Consider the following 12,925-nt stretch of genomic DNA (forward strand, 5'->3'; position numbering starts at 1 on the left):
GAAGCTACAATAACATGGTGGCCACACTGTAATTCATCATAGCTGGGAGCTCATAATACACAGAACACAATAAGAACCTGAAAATGTACTAAAGAGAAAAGAATAGGGTATATCTTTTCACAGTTCTTCACCTTAGTTGAATTTTTATGTAGCAAACTAGGGAAGGAGCTGAAGAGTTATTGGCATTAAGTGTGGCGCTGTTTATGTAGTAGCTCTGTCTTGCACTTGTCAAGATAGTGACAATGGCCGGCGCCGCGGCTCACTAGGCTAATCCTCCGCCTTGCGGCGCCGGCACACCGGGTTCTAGTCCCGGTCGGGGCACCGGTCCTGTCCCGGATGCCCCTCTTCCAGGCCAGCTCTCTGTTGTGGCCAGGGAGTGCAGTGGAGGACGGCCCAAGTGCTTGGGTCCTGCACCCTATGGGAGACCAGGAGAAGCACCTGGCTCCTGCCATCGGATCAGCGCGGTGCGCCGGCCGCAGCGCGCCAACCGCGGCGGCCATTGGAGGGTGAACCAACGGCCAAGGAAGACCTTTCTCTCTGTCTCTCTCTCTCACTGTCCACTCTGCCTGTCAAAAAAAAAAAAAAAAAAAAAAAAAATTAAAAAAAAAAAAAAAAAAAAGATAGTGACAAATTGAACTAACTTAGTCATGTAATTGTTGAGTTGCTATCATAAGCTAGACATTGTAGTCATTGGAAATACAAAGATAATTGTAAAGGAAACAGTACTTATTAATTCAACTGTCAGTCTTCTCTCATAGTAATTAATGTCTTTCTAAATTTTTTCCTTCTGCAGTTATTGACTTACGGACCATTAGGAGTATTGCTTTTTTGGTTATAAATGGACACACTGTCAAGTGGTTTTCATTGAAAATAATATAAAGCAAAAGAGAAATTCTAACATTTATTAATATCCTAATAGCATTTAAAGAGAAAGCTTATTACAAATCCATCATGTCAAAATTTGTGACTCATGTTTTTTTTTTTTTCTTTATGCTTCATATTTTAAGGATTGGTGATGTATCTTTCATCAAAATTGATGATGTTTTTGGTTGGTGGGATGTGCTATACAACTTCACATCAGAAAAATGCATACACTCACTTACACACCCATAATACACTACATATAATTTCTGAGGATTGATGAGCTTGGAAACACTATAGTAAATGCTATCGGTAAGACTGCACACATTTATAATATGGAAACCTATGAAATTGCAACTTGATTTGGAAATTAAGAAATGATCTCTCAAAGAATTACACTTCTGGGCTAAAATGTAGTTTTCTGTCGATAAAGCTGATACATCCATATTCTGTTGCAAGTGTGTGGTTGTAGTCTGCATCTGTGATTGAAACAAATTTCTAGGTCTGGCTTCTGATGAATTTAGCATGAATTTGGACCAGAATGTGAGGAGTTTCCTAAATATGACCATATGTGATCCTTGACATACATGTATACATTACAGCTTTTTAAGGCCATGGCTGCTATTGTAACGGACAAGCAGCAGTCCTAAAACATCTTTTCAGCACAATTGAGTTTCGTTATCCTTCTGTGTTTTTGGTCCCAGAGTATCAGAAAAGAGTAGCTGCCTTGAGTTTGTCTTTGGAACATTTCCAAAGCTGAACAGGTGATACCATAAACATACTCCCGTCTTGCCATTTGGGGTGAGCAAGCAGCTTTCCATGGTGCCTCCTTCTGGATGTAAATTGATTTTAATGATTTCTTTCTTTCTCTGGGACAGGATTTATGTGGGCATCATTCATGTGACACCCTGGGAATGGCAGACGTTGGGACCATATGTTCTCCAGAGCGCAGCTGTGCCGTGATTGAAGATGATGGCCTCCATGCAGCTTTCACCGTGGCTCACGAAATTGGTATGCAGCGCCTTTTCTCTTCCCTCGCCAAATCAAACACTTGGAACAGCTGCAACAGGAACCAAAATACTTGGCAATTAATTCCAGATTTCTCCCGGTTCGTATGTACCGCTGGGGATTAAATTTGTTTATATTTGCACTTTTAGGGTTAACTAATATGGGAGAGGGAAGGCAAAGTCAGCAGCACAGTAGATGTTTCCTTCTGTCAGTGTCATTTAGAAGTGGAAGAGACATTTGCTACTGCTACTGTCTTCTTCCTTTTTAAGGATTGCTAAATAGCTCCTAGACAAAATTTGTCATGTCGCTTTTAGACGTTGGTCAAGGTGGTGTTGACTCATCCAAGGTGAATGTGTTTGTAGAGAAAGTTAACATGTTGTACTCCACTGTGAGTAATAATTCTAAGTTCCTAGTAAAGGTAATCTTTCACTTATGATACATGTTCTTGTTTAGATCTTATGCAGTGAGACAGATGAAATCAATCCCGGTGCTTTAAATGTCACTTACCAAATTTATTTCTTAGAAGAAACACATAAATGCTACAGCCATAAATTTAGTGCTAATAAAACTATCCAGAGAAGAAGGAATGTATGCTTCCTTATCATTGACCTAGGCTGCCAGGTATGTGAGAAATTGGCTTAGTACGTAGGACTATATGGTTAGAACTAGACACATCTGAGCCTAATTCTTACAAAGGTACTTTCTAGCTGTGTCTCGTGGGTCTGATTATTTAAACTCTCTAAGCTTCAGTTTTCATATCTTCCCTATAGGGATAACAGGTCCTAGTTCATGGAGTTGTGTTAAGGATCTACACAACATTGGGTAGGGTATAGTTACTCTGTGTTATTTACATGGCCGTGTACTTCTCTTTTGCTGTTTAAATAGTTCACTTCCTTTTTAAATCTATTTATCACCTCAGCATCATCTTTTGGAGTCAAAGCATGCTTTGATAATTATTATACTTGGTTTATAAGATAATTTTAGTCTTATTTAAATTTGAAACTAACTTTTAAATGGCAATTCAAACTTTTTTTCAAATTCCTTATAAGCAGACAATTTTTAACTGTGTATTTTCTTTGAGGGGTTAAAAATAATTTCTCATCCAAGGTAAAACCCCATAGATAAGTTTCAATTCTTAAGTATTAATTATGACATTAATATTCCTGATTAACACCCTTCTTAAAATCTAAGCAAGAAAATAAAATTTGAATAACATCAGTAATATAAGCATTATTGATAATAATTCAATTCAATACTTTGGTAACTGGGCATCTTTGCCTTTGAGAACCAAGATCCAAGATGGAGTCCCAGACCTGTCCCTGTGGCCTCTTTGTTATCCCAAAGTCAGATACTTTGAATCCCTTTCTTCCCTATGTGGTGTCCTAATAACGAGGCGTGACTCTCTCATGCGTGCATTGGAAGAGCTGGTGTCCTTTTAAAAGCATATGTCACTTGAACTGCAGGTTAGGGATTATATCTGCATGTGTCCCTCACCCCACCTATTAAAATACTGATACAAATATAGCCTGATATAAAACAATAATCAATATTTGCTACACTTCTGGGTATGTGCATGAGTGAAAGAAACAGATGAGGTGGACAAGGCAACATTCTGATTCTACAGCAGAAAGTAAGAGGATTTAGTCCAAATAGTCCAAAGGACTGTAGTTAAGCAGAAGAAATTTAAATAGTGTGCTGGTCATTGATCACCATTATTCAGAGTGCATGGAATCCCAACAGAGTGGTGCTACATATCTGGGAAGGCAAAGGCTGGTGAGTTCCAGACCAGGAGGGAAACGATGGGGAATAAACAAGTGTTGAATTTTAGCACCATCCATGCACAGGGTTTTGAGTGCAAAATCCCAATCTCCAAAAGATGCGATTGCACATTCCTTCCAAGAAGGGTTGTTTCTTTCTGTCCTCTCCTCTGGTCTCTCACATTGAGAGTGTTTGGAAGTTTCTCATGTATAATCCTGTGGCAATGAACACAGCTTCTTCAGAGCTGCTATGACTTTCAAACCAGCTAGATTGCAAGGAAGGAACCTCCAGCAAAACTTCTCAGCACTCCTGAATTGCTAAACCAAGGGTCTTTGCTGTAAAGTTGCAGCAATCTGAGACATGGCAAGCCAGATGCTGGTGAGAACAAATGTGACATTAAAGCTATGAGTATCCAAGTGTACAAGAGGAACCTTTCTTAAAAGGACAAGGGTATTGGACACAGATGTACAAGAGAACAGTGTGGAAGTAATGCATGCTCCCATGAGGAATCTTTAAAAATTCATGAAAAATACATATTATAAAAATATTATGCAAATATTTCAAAATTTTTTTACATAAAAATACATTTAGACTTTAATTTTTATGAAATTTTTGAAGTACATGCAAAATCAAATGCTCATATGTTGACTTTAATTTTTTGGTTGAACCATATCTGTTTCCTTCTTTTAAATTCTGTGTAACTCATTCTCCATCAATCAAGCACTACTTGCTTGATTTCTCTTTTTACATTCTATATGGTCTAAGCTGCAATATTTAAAGTCAAGATGTGGGAGGGTGAGCAATCAGTTCCCCTTATGTAAAGCAATTTGATTTTCATTCATTTTTTTCTCACTGCTTTACTATTTGGTTTTGCTTTTTGCCTAAATATTATGAACATGTGTTACAAATATCACCCGAGTCTTCTCTCTTCAACCAGTTAGATCTTGGGTAACGTAGCTCACTACTCTGTTTCCAGTGTTTTATTTTTGGGTTGTTTTATGAAGCTATCAGCCCAAGCTAACCACACTCTAGATTCTAATTCTACTTGACTTTTTTTTTTTTTATGCAATCTTCCGTCTTCCCTTCCATTAGATATTTGTTACTTTCATATGTGGAATTTACATGTACAGGCCATGTAAAGTGACAAAAACAATGTTTTGGAACCTGTTTCCAGAGTGTTCTGAATTTCCTTAAACCATGTTCTACAGTATGCATTTCCTTCATGCCGTGTAAATGTGTTGCTGTGCTCAAAACATAAGCTGGGAGAAAATTCTCAGGCCCATCTCATTTTTTTTCTACTTTATTTCTTCTGGAAACAGTTAAAGGATATATTTGATTAAGAATAGCATTTTCATTAGTTGATGTGCAAGTTTTCATGGGAGTACCCAAGTGCTTTCTCTTTTTACGCACTATGGTTTAAAACTCAAAGTTGAATACATTTTTCCACATAAATTGAATCAAAATTTGTTTTTTCCTTTTGCTTCCTGCACCTAAAAATCTCCTACATGGAGAACTGATGTGTAAGATAAGTAGAGGCAAAACTGAAGTCTCTATGTGACACCATTTCCAGATACAGGATTAAATTACTCAAAGTCTTAAGGGCATGGGTTAAACAGAGAGTTCTGAGAAATTACTCTTTTCATGTACTACATGATAAGCATAACACTTCTCTTTTTCTACTAATTCTTTACAAAAGTGAGATTTTTGGAAGTATATAGTCAAGTGATGACAATGTAGGCTGCTGGAAGACGATGTTAATAGATGTTGAATTGCTTTCCTCCTTGCTTTAATAGATGCATGCAAACTTTGATTATATTGTTAGGGAATTTCAAACACTCAGAAAATACAGTCCCCATTCATGTGCCTTGAGTTGGAGGCAGGAATGTATTTACAGACATTTACAACCCAAATGTGAACTTCAGACATTTCAGTTAATTTGAGTTTACATTTTATGTTTGTATTTTTAACTTGTCAATTTTTTATTATCAACTTGTAATAATAAAGATTTCACCTGCTGCCCACATGGTTATGAGAAACATAATTTTATTGATGTAGGGCCAGCTTTCCATACTCTAGGGGGAACAATCATTTTATTTAGATTAATGAAATCCATAATTTGCAAACACGCCAAAGCTTTGCTTTATTGTAGTTAATTATAAAATGTGCTAAGTGAATTTCTGCAGAATGAAAGACTGCAGTGTGCTTCCTAGGCTAAAGTCCGGAGACTTAAACAAGCCAACACCCTATATTCAGTTGTGACTTAGGAAGTGGTCGAGACACAACAGCAGGACTGCCTGTGTTTTGCTGCGGTTGGAGGCTGTTCTCTGGTTGTGCTGATCTTCGTGTGACTCTGCTCCCATAGATGATTAGATTAAATAGGCCATGTTTTGAAAAGCTGCTGAGGCCCTCAAAGCACCATAGACCAAAGCCAAATGCACAGAATCAGATGTCCGGACTGGCTGTGAGATGTGAGGTCAGAGGAAGCTGGGATTAAACTTGGTATTTACCCACAAACTCATGGCTTTAATCAACATGAACTGAGCATGTTTTTTTTTTTTTTCTTTCCAGCGTGGAGCAATACCACACTAAGCCTTACTTGGCCTCCAGATGGAAAGAGGGAATATAGGACTTTGCTCTGTGTCTGGCATCACTGAGAGATTTAGTGTTTATTGTCAGTTTTTCTTTTTTTTTTTTTAAATCAGATTTCAATTCTTGTTTCTCTAAGGGAAAATTTTCCTCCCTTCCCAAAGGAAGTTGTTTAATAACATCAAAATGTATTAAAACTCCTGAAGACTAGCATACAAATAAGTAAAAGTATAACAGCCTTATAATATTGATGAGGACAGTGAAGTTAGCTAACAGTTACTAATCCTTTCATAAATACCAAGCATATCTTCTAAACACTTCATATCTTTTACATCATTTGAACCTCACAAAATGCCATGGGATAAGTACTATTTATAGATCAACCAAGAGAAGAAGAAACCAGCACATCAAGAATTTTCTAAACCTAAGGTTAGCAATTAATACACTCCTAGGGTAAAATTTAAACCCAACTCATTTAGCTCCAGAGCCCAAGATTTCTTTCATGGCCTTTAATTGCTTTTCAGATAATATTCAGTTTGAAGGATATAACCCTGAATTGACTCAAAAGCATATTGACCCTGCTAGTGAATGAAGTGAAAGAAAAAAAAAAATGTTTCTTCCTTCCAAATGACATAATTGGTACCACATTTACCATTCATATTTATTGTTTTGTAAGGGGAGTTTATCACTTCTCCATAAGGAATAGATGCTTGAGTAGACATGTACAGCCCAATTACTGGAGTTCATGACTCTTCTCTTCAGTGATCCTAGATTCTGATCCCATGTAAGCTGTTGACTCACTTCTCAACCCTGGCAAGACTGTCTTCCACCTCCATAATCCCAGCTGGAAAATTAGGTAAAATAAAAACATGACTTCATTAAGAAACAGATGCTTCATCCATGCAGTGCTTTCCCAAGTAAACACATTACAGAGCTTCTTGTAACATTTTTTAGAATGTGGTACTGTGTCCCCTTGACCATTGGTCACTTTGGAATCAGGAGACAAGACTGTGAAATTCTGTTTAACTTGCACACCAAAGTTTAGAAAAACAAGCGATTTCCTTCCTAAAGTTAATGTTCTAAGTCATACCGAAGAGTACAGTAATACCTAAGTTGAATTAGAAGCTGAACCAACACTTCCCTGTGGAGGAAATATGTCTATTGTATCACAGATTTTCTTTCTAATATTAGATTCACTTGTAAATTTAAGGAGGCCACACATTCTTTTAATCCATATTGGGAATATCAAAGATAAAATTTTAAAGAAAATAGCATCTATATGTCAATTTTAAAGAAAATTATCACACTAGAAGCATTATCAGGTAACTGTGCCCCATTTCTGTGTTAACATTATCACTCAGACTCTTGAGTGTATAGACATTGCTGAGACATAATTTACCATTAAATTCATTTGGTTAGTGTTGTTCAGACAAACTCCATCCAGTGTTACTTTGTGAAAAGGGTACTCATTAACAGGACAGTTGTATTTATGACATCACTTAATATCTGTTAAGAATATACCAACATTTTCTACAAAAGCACCTACAATTTACAATTTGACTTTTACTAATGATTATAGTTAGCGAATGAATACAGTCCTGAGGAGTGCATTCCTTGGGAAAACACTCCTGGCTCAGACAGTTATATTATTCTTGAAATTTCACTCTGGCTTCTGTCCCTCTCTCTCCTCTTTTTAGAGTACATAAATTCAGATTCTGTCAATGACTGGTTCTCATTGCCTCAGGATTTTAGGTGAGAAGTTTCCAATTATATCATCAAGAATTAAGGATTCACTAAGAAAGAGAGTATTGTGAACAGAATTGCTCAAGCAAACTGCTTTTCCATATTTTGCATGTCTCTTGATTACAAATGGTTGTAAACACTGCTTCTTCTAAAGCAAGACTTTGGGAACTCAGCTTTAGACCCTGACTGTAAATGACTTCAACCCCACTCCCACCCCCACCAGACCCCTTACAGTCCATCCCTGTGGTTCCCTCTCACTAGAAATCTGCTCAGCCTGTTTTGCAGAGGGAGCTTGCTTGAGCTGTCCCAAATCTCTTCTTTTATTCTTGAGAATCTTCACCACTCTTTTCTTCCTATGCTCTGACTCTGAAAAAAGAAATATTTCTCCATCTTCCCAAGGGAAGAATTGTTTTCTTTTTTAAAATTTATTTATGCATTTGAAAGGCAAGAGAGAGGCAGAGACGGATAGGGAGATCTCCTTTCTACTGCTTCACTCACCACATGTTCTCAACAACCAAGAACTGATCAGGCTGAAGTCAGGAGCCTGGGACTCAGTCTGGATCTCTCATTTGAAGGGCAGAGATCCAATTACTTGAGCCATCATCGCTGCCTCCCGAGGTGCATAGTAACAGGAAACAGGAGTCAGCAGCAGAGCCGGGACTCGAACCCAGGCACTCTGATATGCAATGCAGGTGTCCATAGCAGCATCTTAACTACTGCACCAAACACTTGTTCCAGGGATTGTCTTCCTTCCTGGGTTTCTGAATTCCATTTCCCTGCCTCCTTCAAGACTTCATCCTTCAATTCACTCTGTTGTCCTGTATGGATGTAAAAAAAAAAAAAAAAAAAAAAAAAAATCAGAACACACAATTTGATGAAAACAACAACCTGCTTTAGGCATTGTAATCACTTTCTGTACCACTTCTTCATATTCTTCACCAACTCTTTTATTCTTAGGCCATGATTGTCTAATCCTGTCTGCTGGGAATGCCACTGGAAGCTGCTTGTCACAGAAATCCTTAATCTGCAAACCACACCGTTCATTTTCAGTATCTCTGTGGGTGTTAAATGAACAAATTCCCTGGAAAGGCAGATGTCGCCAAAGCCAGAGACTGTCCTTGGTCTTCTGTATAATTTCCCATTTCCCTTCACAACCCCTCCTCAACATACGTGATTGTTGCGACTTGGTGTTAAATTCATTAGATTCCAGATTTGCTCTGTTAGTGAGCTTTTAGTGTCATAGTGCGTTGTCTCCTTTAAAAGAGCTGGTGCTTTTGTATGTACCTTGTCATTTCCAGGCAGAATACTGTGGGCAAATTTCCGACTGACATCAGAAGCCTTAGCAAAACTGTTTGGGGGGCCCCCATTGGAATCCACCACTCTGCTGTGCACAGCTCTCAGTATGTGGGTCACGTCTTCCCTGAAGAGCATCCAAGCATCCCCCACGCTGATCTTCCCTTTCAGTTGCCGTCCAGCTCCTGAGGGGAAGTCACATGGGCTTTCTCTCTGTGCCCTGATTCCAGCCACTCAGGAACAGGCTTCCTGCGTCTGGGGGCGCTTCAGTGTTCTCCAAATTGCCCATGTCTCTCGCAGCCATCGCACAGCCTTTCTCCATGAAGGACAAGATGTTTTTTTCACCCTTAAAATGTCAGTCTCTCCCAGATGAGCTGCAATCAGCCCTTATCTGCCTGGCTTGGGGAGCCAACAAAATTCATATCCCTCTCTAGTTTTGGCTGAGGTGGAGCTATGACTTGTCCATGCTCAGAATGGCAAGCTTGTCTGGCAGAATTCTTGTATGTATCTGTCGTAGCGATTCACTTACATGGACAAATTAGTAAATTCAGAAGCATAAAACTCACAATATTATGCCCAAGAGCAGGCCAAAAGATTCATAAAATTATGACAAAATATTTTAAAAGTAAACTGCCTTGCTTACATAATTGAAATCTTTAAAATTATATGACTTGTCTCACTGTAGAAAGGAAAAAAAAATGAGATATTCTCCCAGGCCCCTGAAAGTATACTTGGTATTTGCCATATGGCCTGCATTTTAAATCAGAAATCCAAAATCATTCCCCTCCAAATGAAGTGAAAATCCCTTGATGCAATAATAAAAATGCATATGGAAAGTTTAACTTATATAGATTTGGAAGAAAAGACTATTACTCCATTAAATCAATAGGACTATCTTATGAAATAGAATGCAAAACTCAAATGTTTTGTTAAAAAAGTATGAAACCTAGGTTCAAATAAATATTGTGTTACAAAGGTCATTTGGGGCCACTTTCTCTCTTTTCTATGCCAGAGAGGGGAAAAAAAACTCCAGTGTGAAATTGCCACACCAATCCCACAGTGCTAGCTGATAAAGTTTCTACCTTGAGACGTTCTGGAAGCTTAGAGGGCACTCACAACAAGTGTTGAATGTCCTGAGTAACTGTAAGTAGTTTTTAAAAGGACATGAGTGAAAGATTCTGTGTTTTTCTGGGATCTGTGACTTCTCTGAACACACCAGTCAAAATTGGATGAGCTCCTGCTAATCTTCTTTTACATGTTGTTTGAGACATACTTTCTAGAGTATGGTGCACATTTGTGCGACTGAATCAACAAAAGGTGAGTAGATTTGGGAGATTTTCCCAGAGAAAATTTGCTAGCATAGTAAATCCTGTTGAAGTAAATATCTGAAAAAAAAAAAAAAAAACGTAGCTAAGAATGTGGAGACTTGGAAGGTCACTGGGCCCTAGTCACTTAATTGCAGCCACAACAGCAGTCAGCTGCTCAGTGAACAATTTTGTTATGAGGTGTCAGTGATTTAACGAGTTGGCCAAAAGTAGTGGGAATGCAACGTGAAAGATTTCATCTCTGTTGGATTTCATTCGTGTGCATTGAACTCCTGACAGCATGGCCAGAGAGCTCGCATTTGGCATCAGGAACCCAAGGAGAATGTAGTAATCAATTGGCAATACTACTTTCCACATCCTTATAAGTGGTTTATATTCTATTCTAGAAACCTTTACCAAAAAGGCACTCGTAGAGTGATTTTTGACTACTTTTTAGAGTTTCTACAAACTGTTCAAATTTCTGTATTTTTAGCAGCATTATAGATATATTGGAGAATGTAATTTTATCCTAAGATTAGTGGAAGTTAATACTATGTAATGAAAAGCAATTTATTGGATTATAAAATAACAATTATCCACTCTGTGAAATAATATCTAGCTTGATATGTTAGAAATGGCGTAGGCTGGGGTTGCCAAGAACATGGTTGGGAAGCTTAAGCCTAAATACCACCTGGCTGAGTGCTGTTTGAACAATCACTTCACTAACAATGTTTGTTTCTCTCCCAGCACCAACACTGACTCCATGATACGCATATTTTCAAAATAAGCAATTTATTTGGGAGACTAGTAAACAGTCATAAGTCACGAAATAACTAAAAGGAGTGAAGAGGAATAACATGTTTACACTTTCATGGGACCAGAAAGTCTCTACTTTCGCTTCTCTTTCTTTTATCCTCACATCTCACATAGCTAGCCATGTATTTTCCTTGACAAAGGAAACAGAAATCATCGGCATTCAAAAAACCTCTAGTAAGTGTTTGCAACTTGCATGGCATTAAGTTAAATACTGAAGTCGCAGCAGAGAATGGGGGGAGAAGCACTTTGATCTCGTGGGGCTTATTGTTGATCCGAGAAAACAGAAAATTAGACAATCAAAATAATATGCGGTGAGGGCTATGACATAATGCACAGTTGTCTCACAGATTCTAGATTCTAAATAAGGCCTGGTCTCTACATGTCACACAGCATATGTGGACCAGATGAAGAGAGCAATCATCCTCTCCTGAGTTGAGTTTTTCAAATCTTCATCTCAATGTTCACCAAAAGTAACTATTTCACTAATAACATGCAGCTTTTATTTCCCTGGGGATCCAGCGTATAGGTGAGAAGGTAGTAAAAATGAACTCATCCACCACCTGGGGAAAAAAAAATCATGTGCTAGTGCAATTGTGTGGAAAAACAGAAATGCAAAATCACCTATTATTTTCACATTCTCTGTTCTCTCTGCAGGACATCTCCTCGGCCTCTCTCATGACGATTCCAAATTCTGTGAAGAGAACTTTGGCTCCACAGAAGACAAGCGCTTAATGTCATCTATCCTCACCAGTATCGATGCCTCCAAGCCCTGGTCCAAGTGCACCTCAGCCACCATCACGGAGTTCCTGGATGATGGCCATGGTATGTATCATTCAGGACCGCATAGTCCCAGAAACAAAACACTGAGGATTCTTCGGAGTTTTTCTTCATTGTAGCCTCTACACAATATTATCCAGCCCTGTTAGACAATGGATGTTGAGACACTCTGAGGGAAAGGAGCAAGGGAGCTGATCATCTCTTGGCACGTAATGCCAGCGTCCTTGGTGGCATTGCAGCTATGGTATTTTTGCTTTGGAATTGCAAAGTTCAAAAGAGAAACAGTGTGGGAGACCACACAGAATGCCTCACTGGTGCTCTGAAAGCCTGGCTCTTATTCCTTCTTTCACCACCAGCTTCCTGTGAGAACTTTGGCAGACATGTTGGTTTCCCTGCTATTAAGATGACTCTCAGAATTATTTGTTACATGCTTATTATAGGGGTGTGGTTAAGGGGTAGGTGACAGTTCCACCGAATTCTCTTCATGGCAACAGAAAGCAAAGGAGGGAAGTTCTCCACGTTTGCATTGACTGAAAGAATTTTATTTCATCCAGGCAGCAGATTCTCCTGAAAGTGGAGTAAAAACAGCAGAATGGAAATGAAAAAGTGATCTGAATGGTGAGAAAACACATTAAGCAGTTCAAAAGAAAATCTTTGGCTTTATTCTTTAGATAACAGTTCAGGAGAAGAGTATACTTTATTATGAAACTAAGTATAATGCAATAAATTATATACAAATAAAGAAGTCACAGTTTCTAGAAATAGCATATCCTGATACC

General features: G+C 38.4%; 1 protein-coding gene across 1 annotated transcript in view; it reads left to right on the forward strand.

Annotated features, from left to right (window-relative positions):
- Positions 1 to 12,925, forward strand: part of ADAMTS5 (ADAM metallopeptidase with thrombospondin type 1 motif 5) — a 53,911-nt gene that overhangs the window by 13,871 nt on the left and 27,115 nt on the right. The window contains exons 2-3 of the mRNA XM_062206374.1: positions 1,740 to 1,872; positions 12,024 to 12,191. Of these exons, the coding sequence (XP_062062358.1) occupies positions 1,740 to 1,872; positions 12,024 to 12,191 (301 nt within the window). The remainder of the gene's footprint in view (positions 1 to 1,739; positions 1,873 to 12,023; positions 12,192 to 12,925) is intronic.

Source organism: Lepus europaeus, chromosome 2 (assembly GCF_033115175.1).
Source record: "Lepus europaeus isolate LE1 chromosome 2, mLepTim1.pri, whole genome shotgun sequence".
In the NCBI taxonomy this organism is placed as follows: domain Eukaryota; kingdom Metazoa; phylum Chordata; class Mammalia; order Lagomorpha; family Leporidae; genus Lepus; species Lepus europaeus.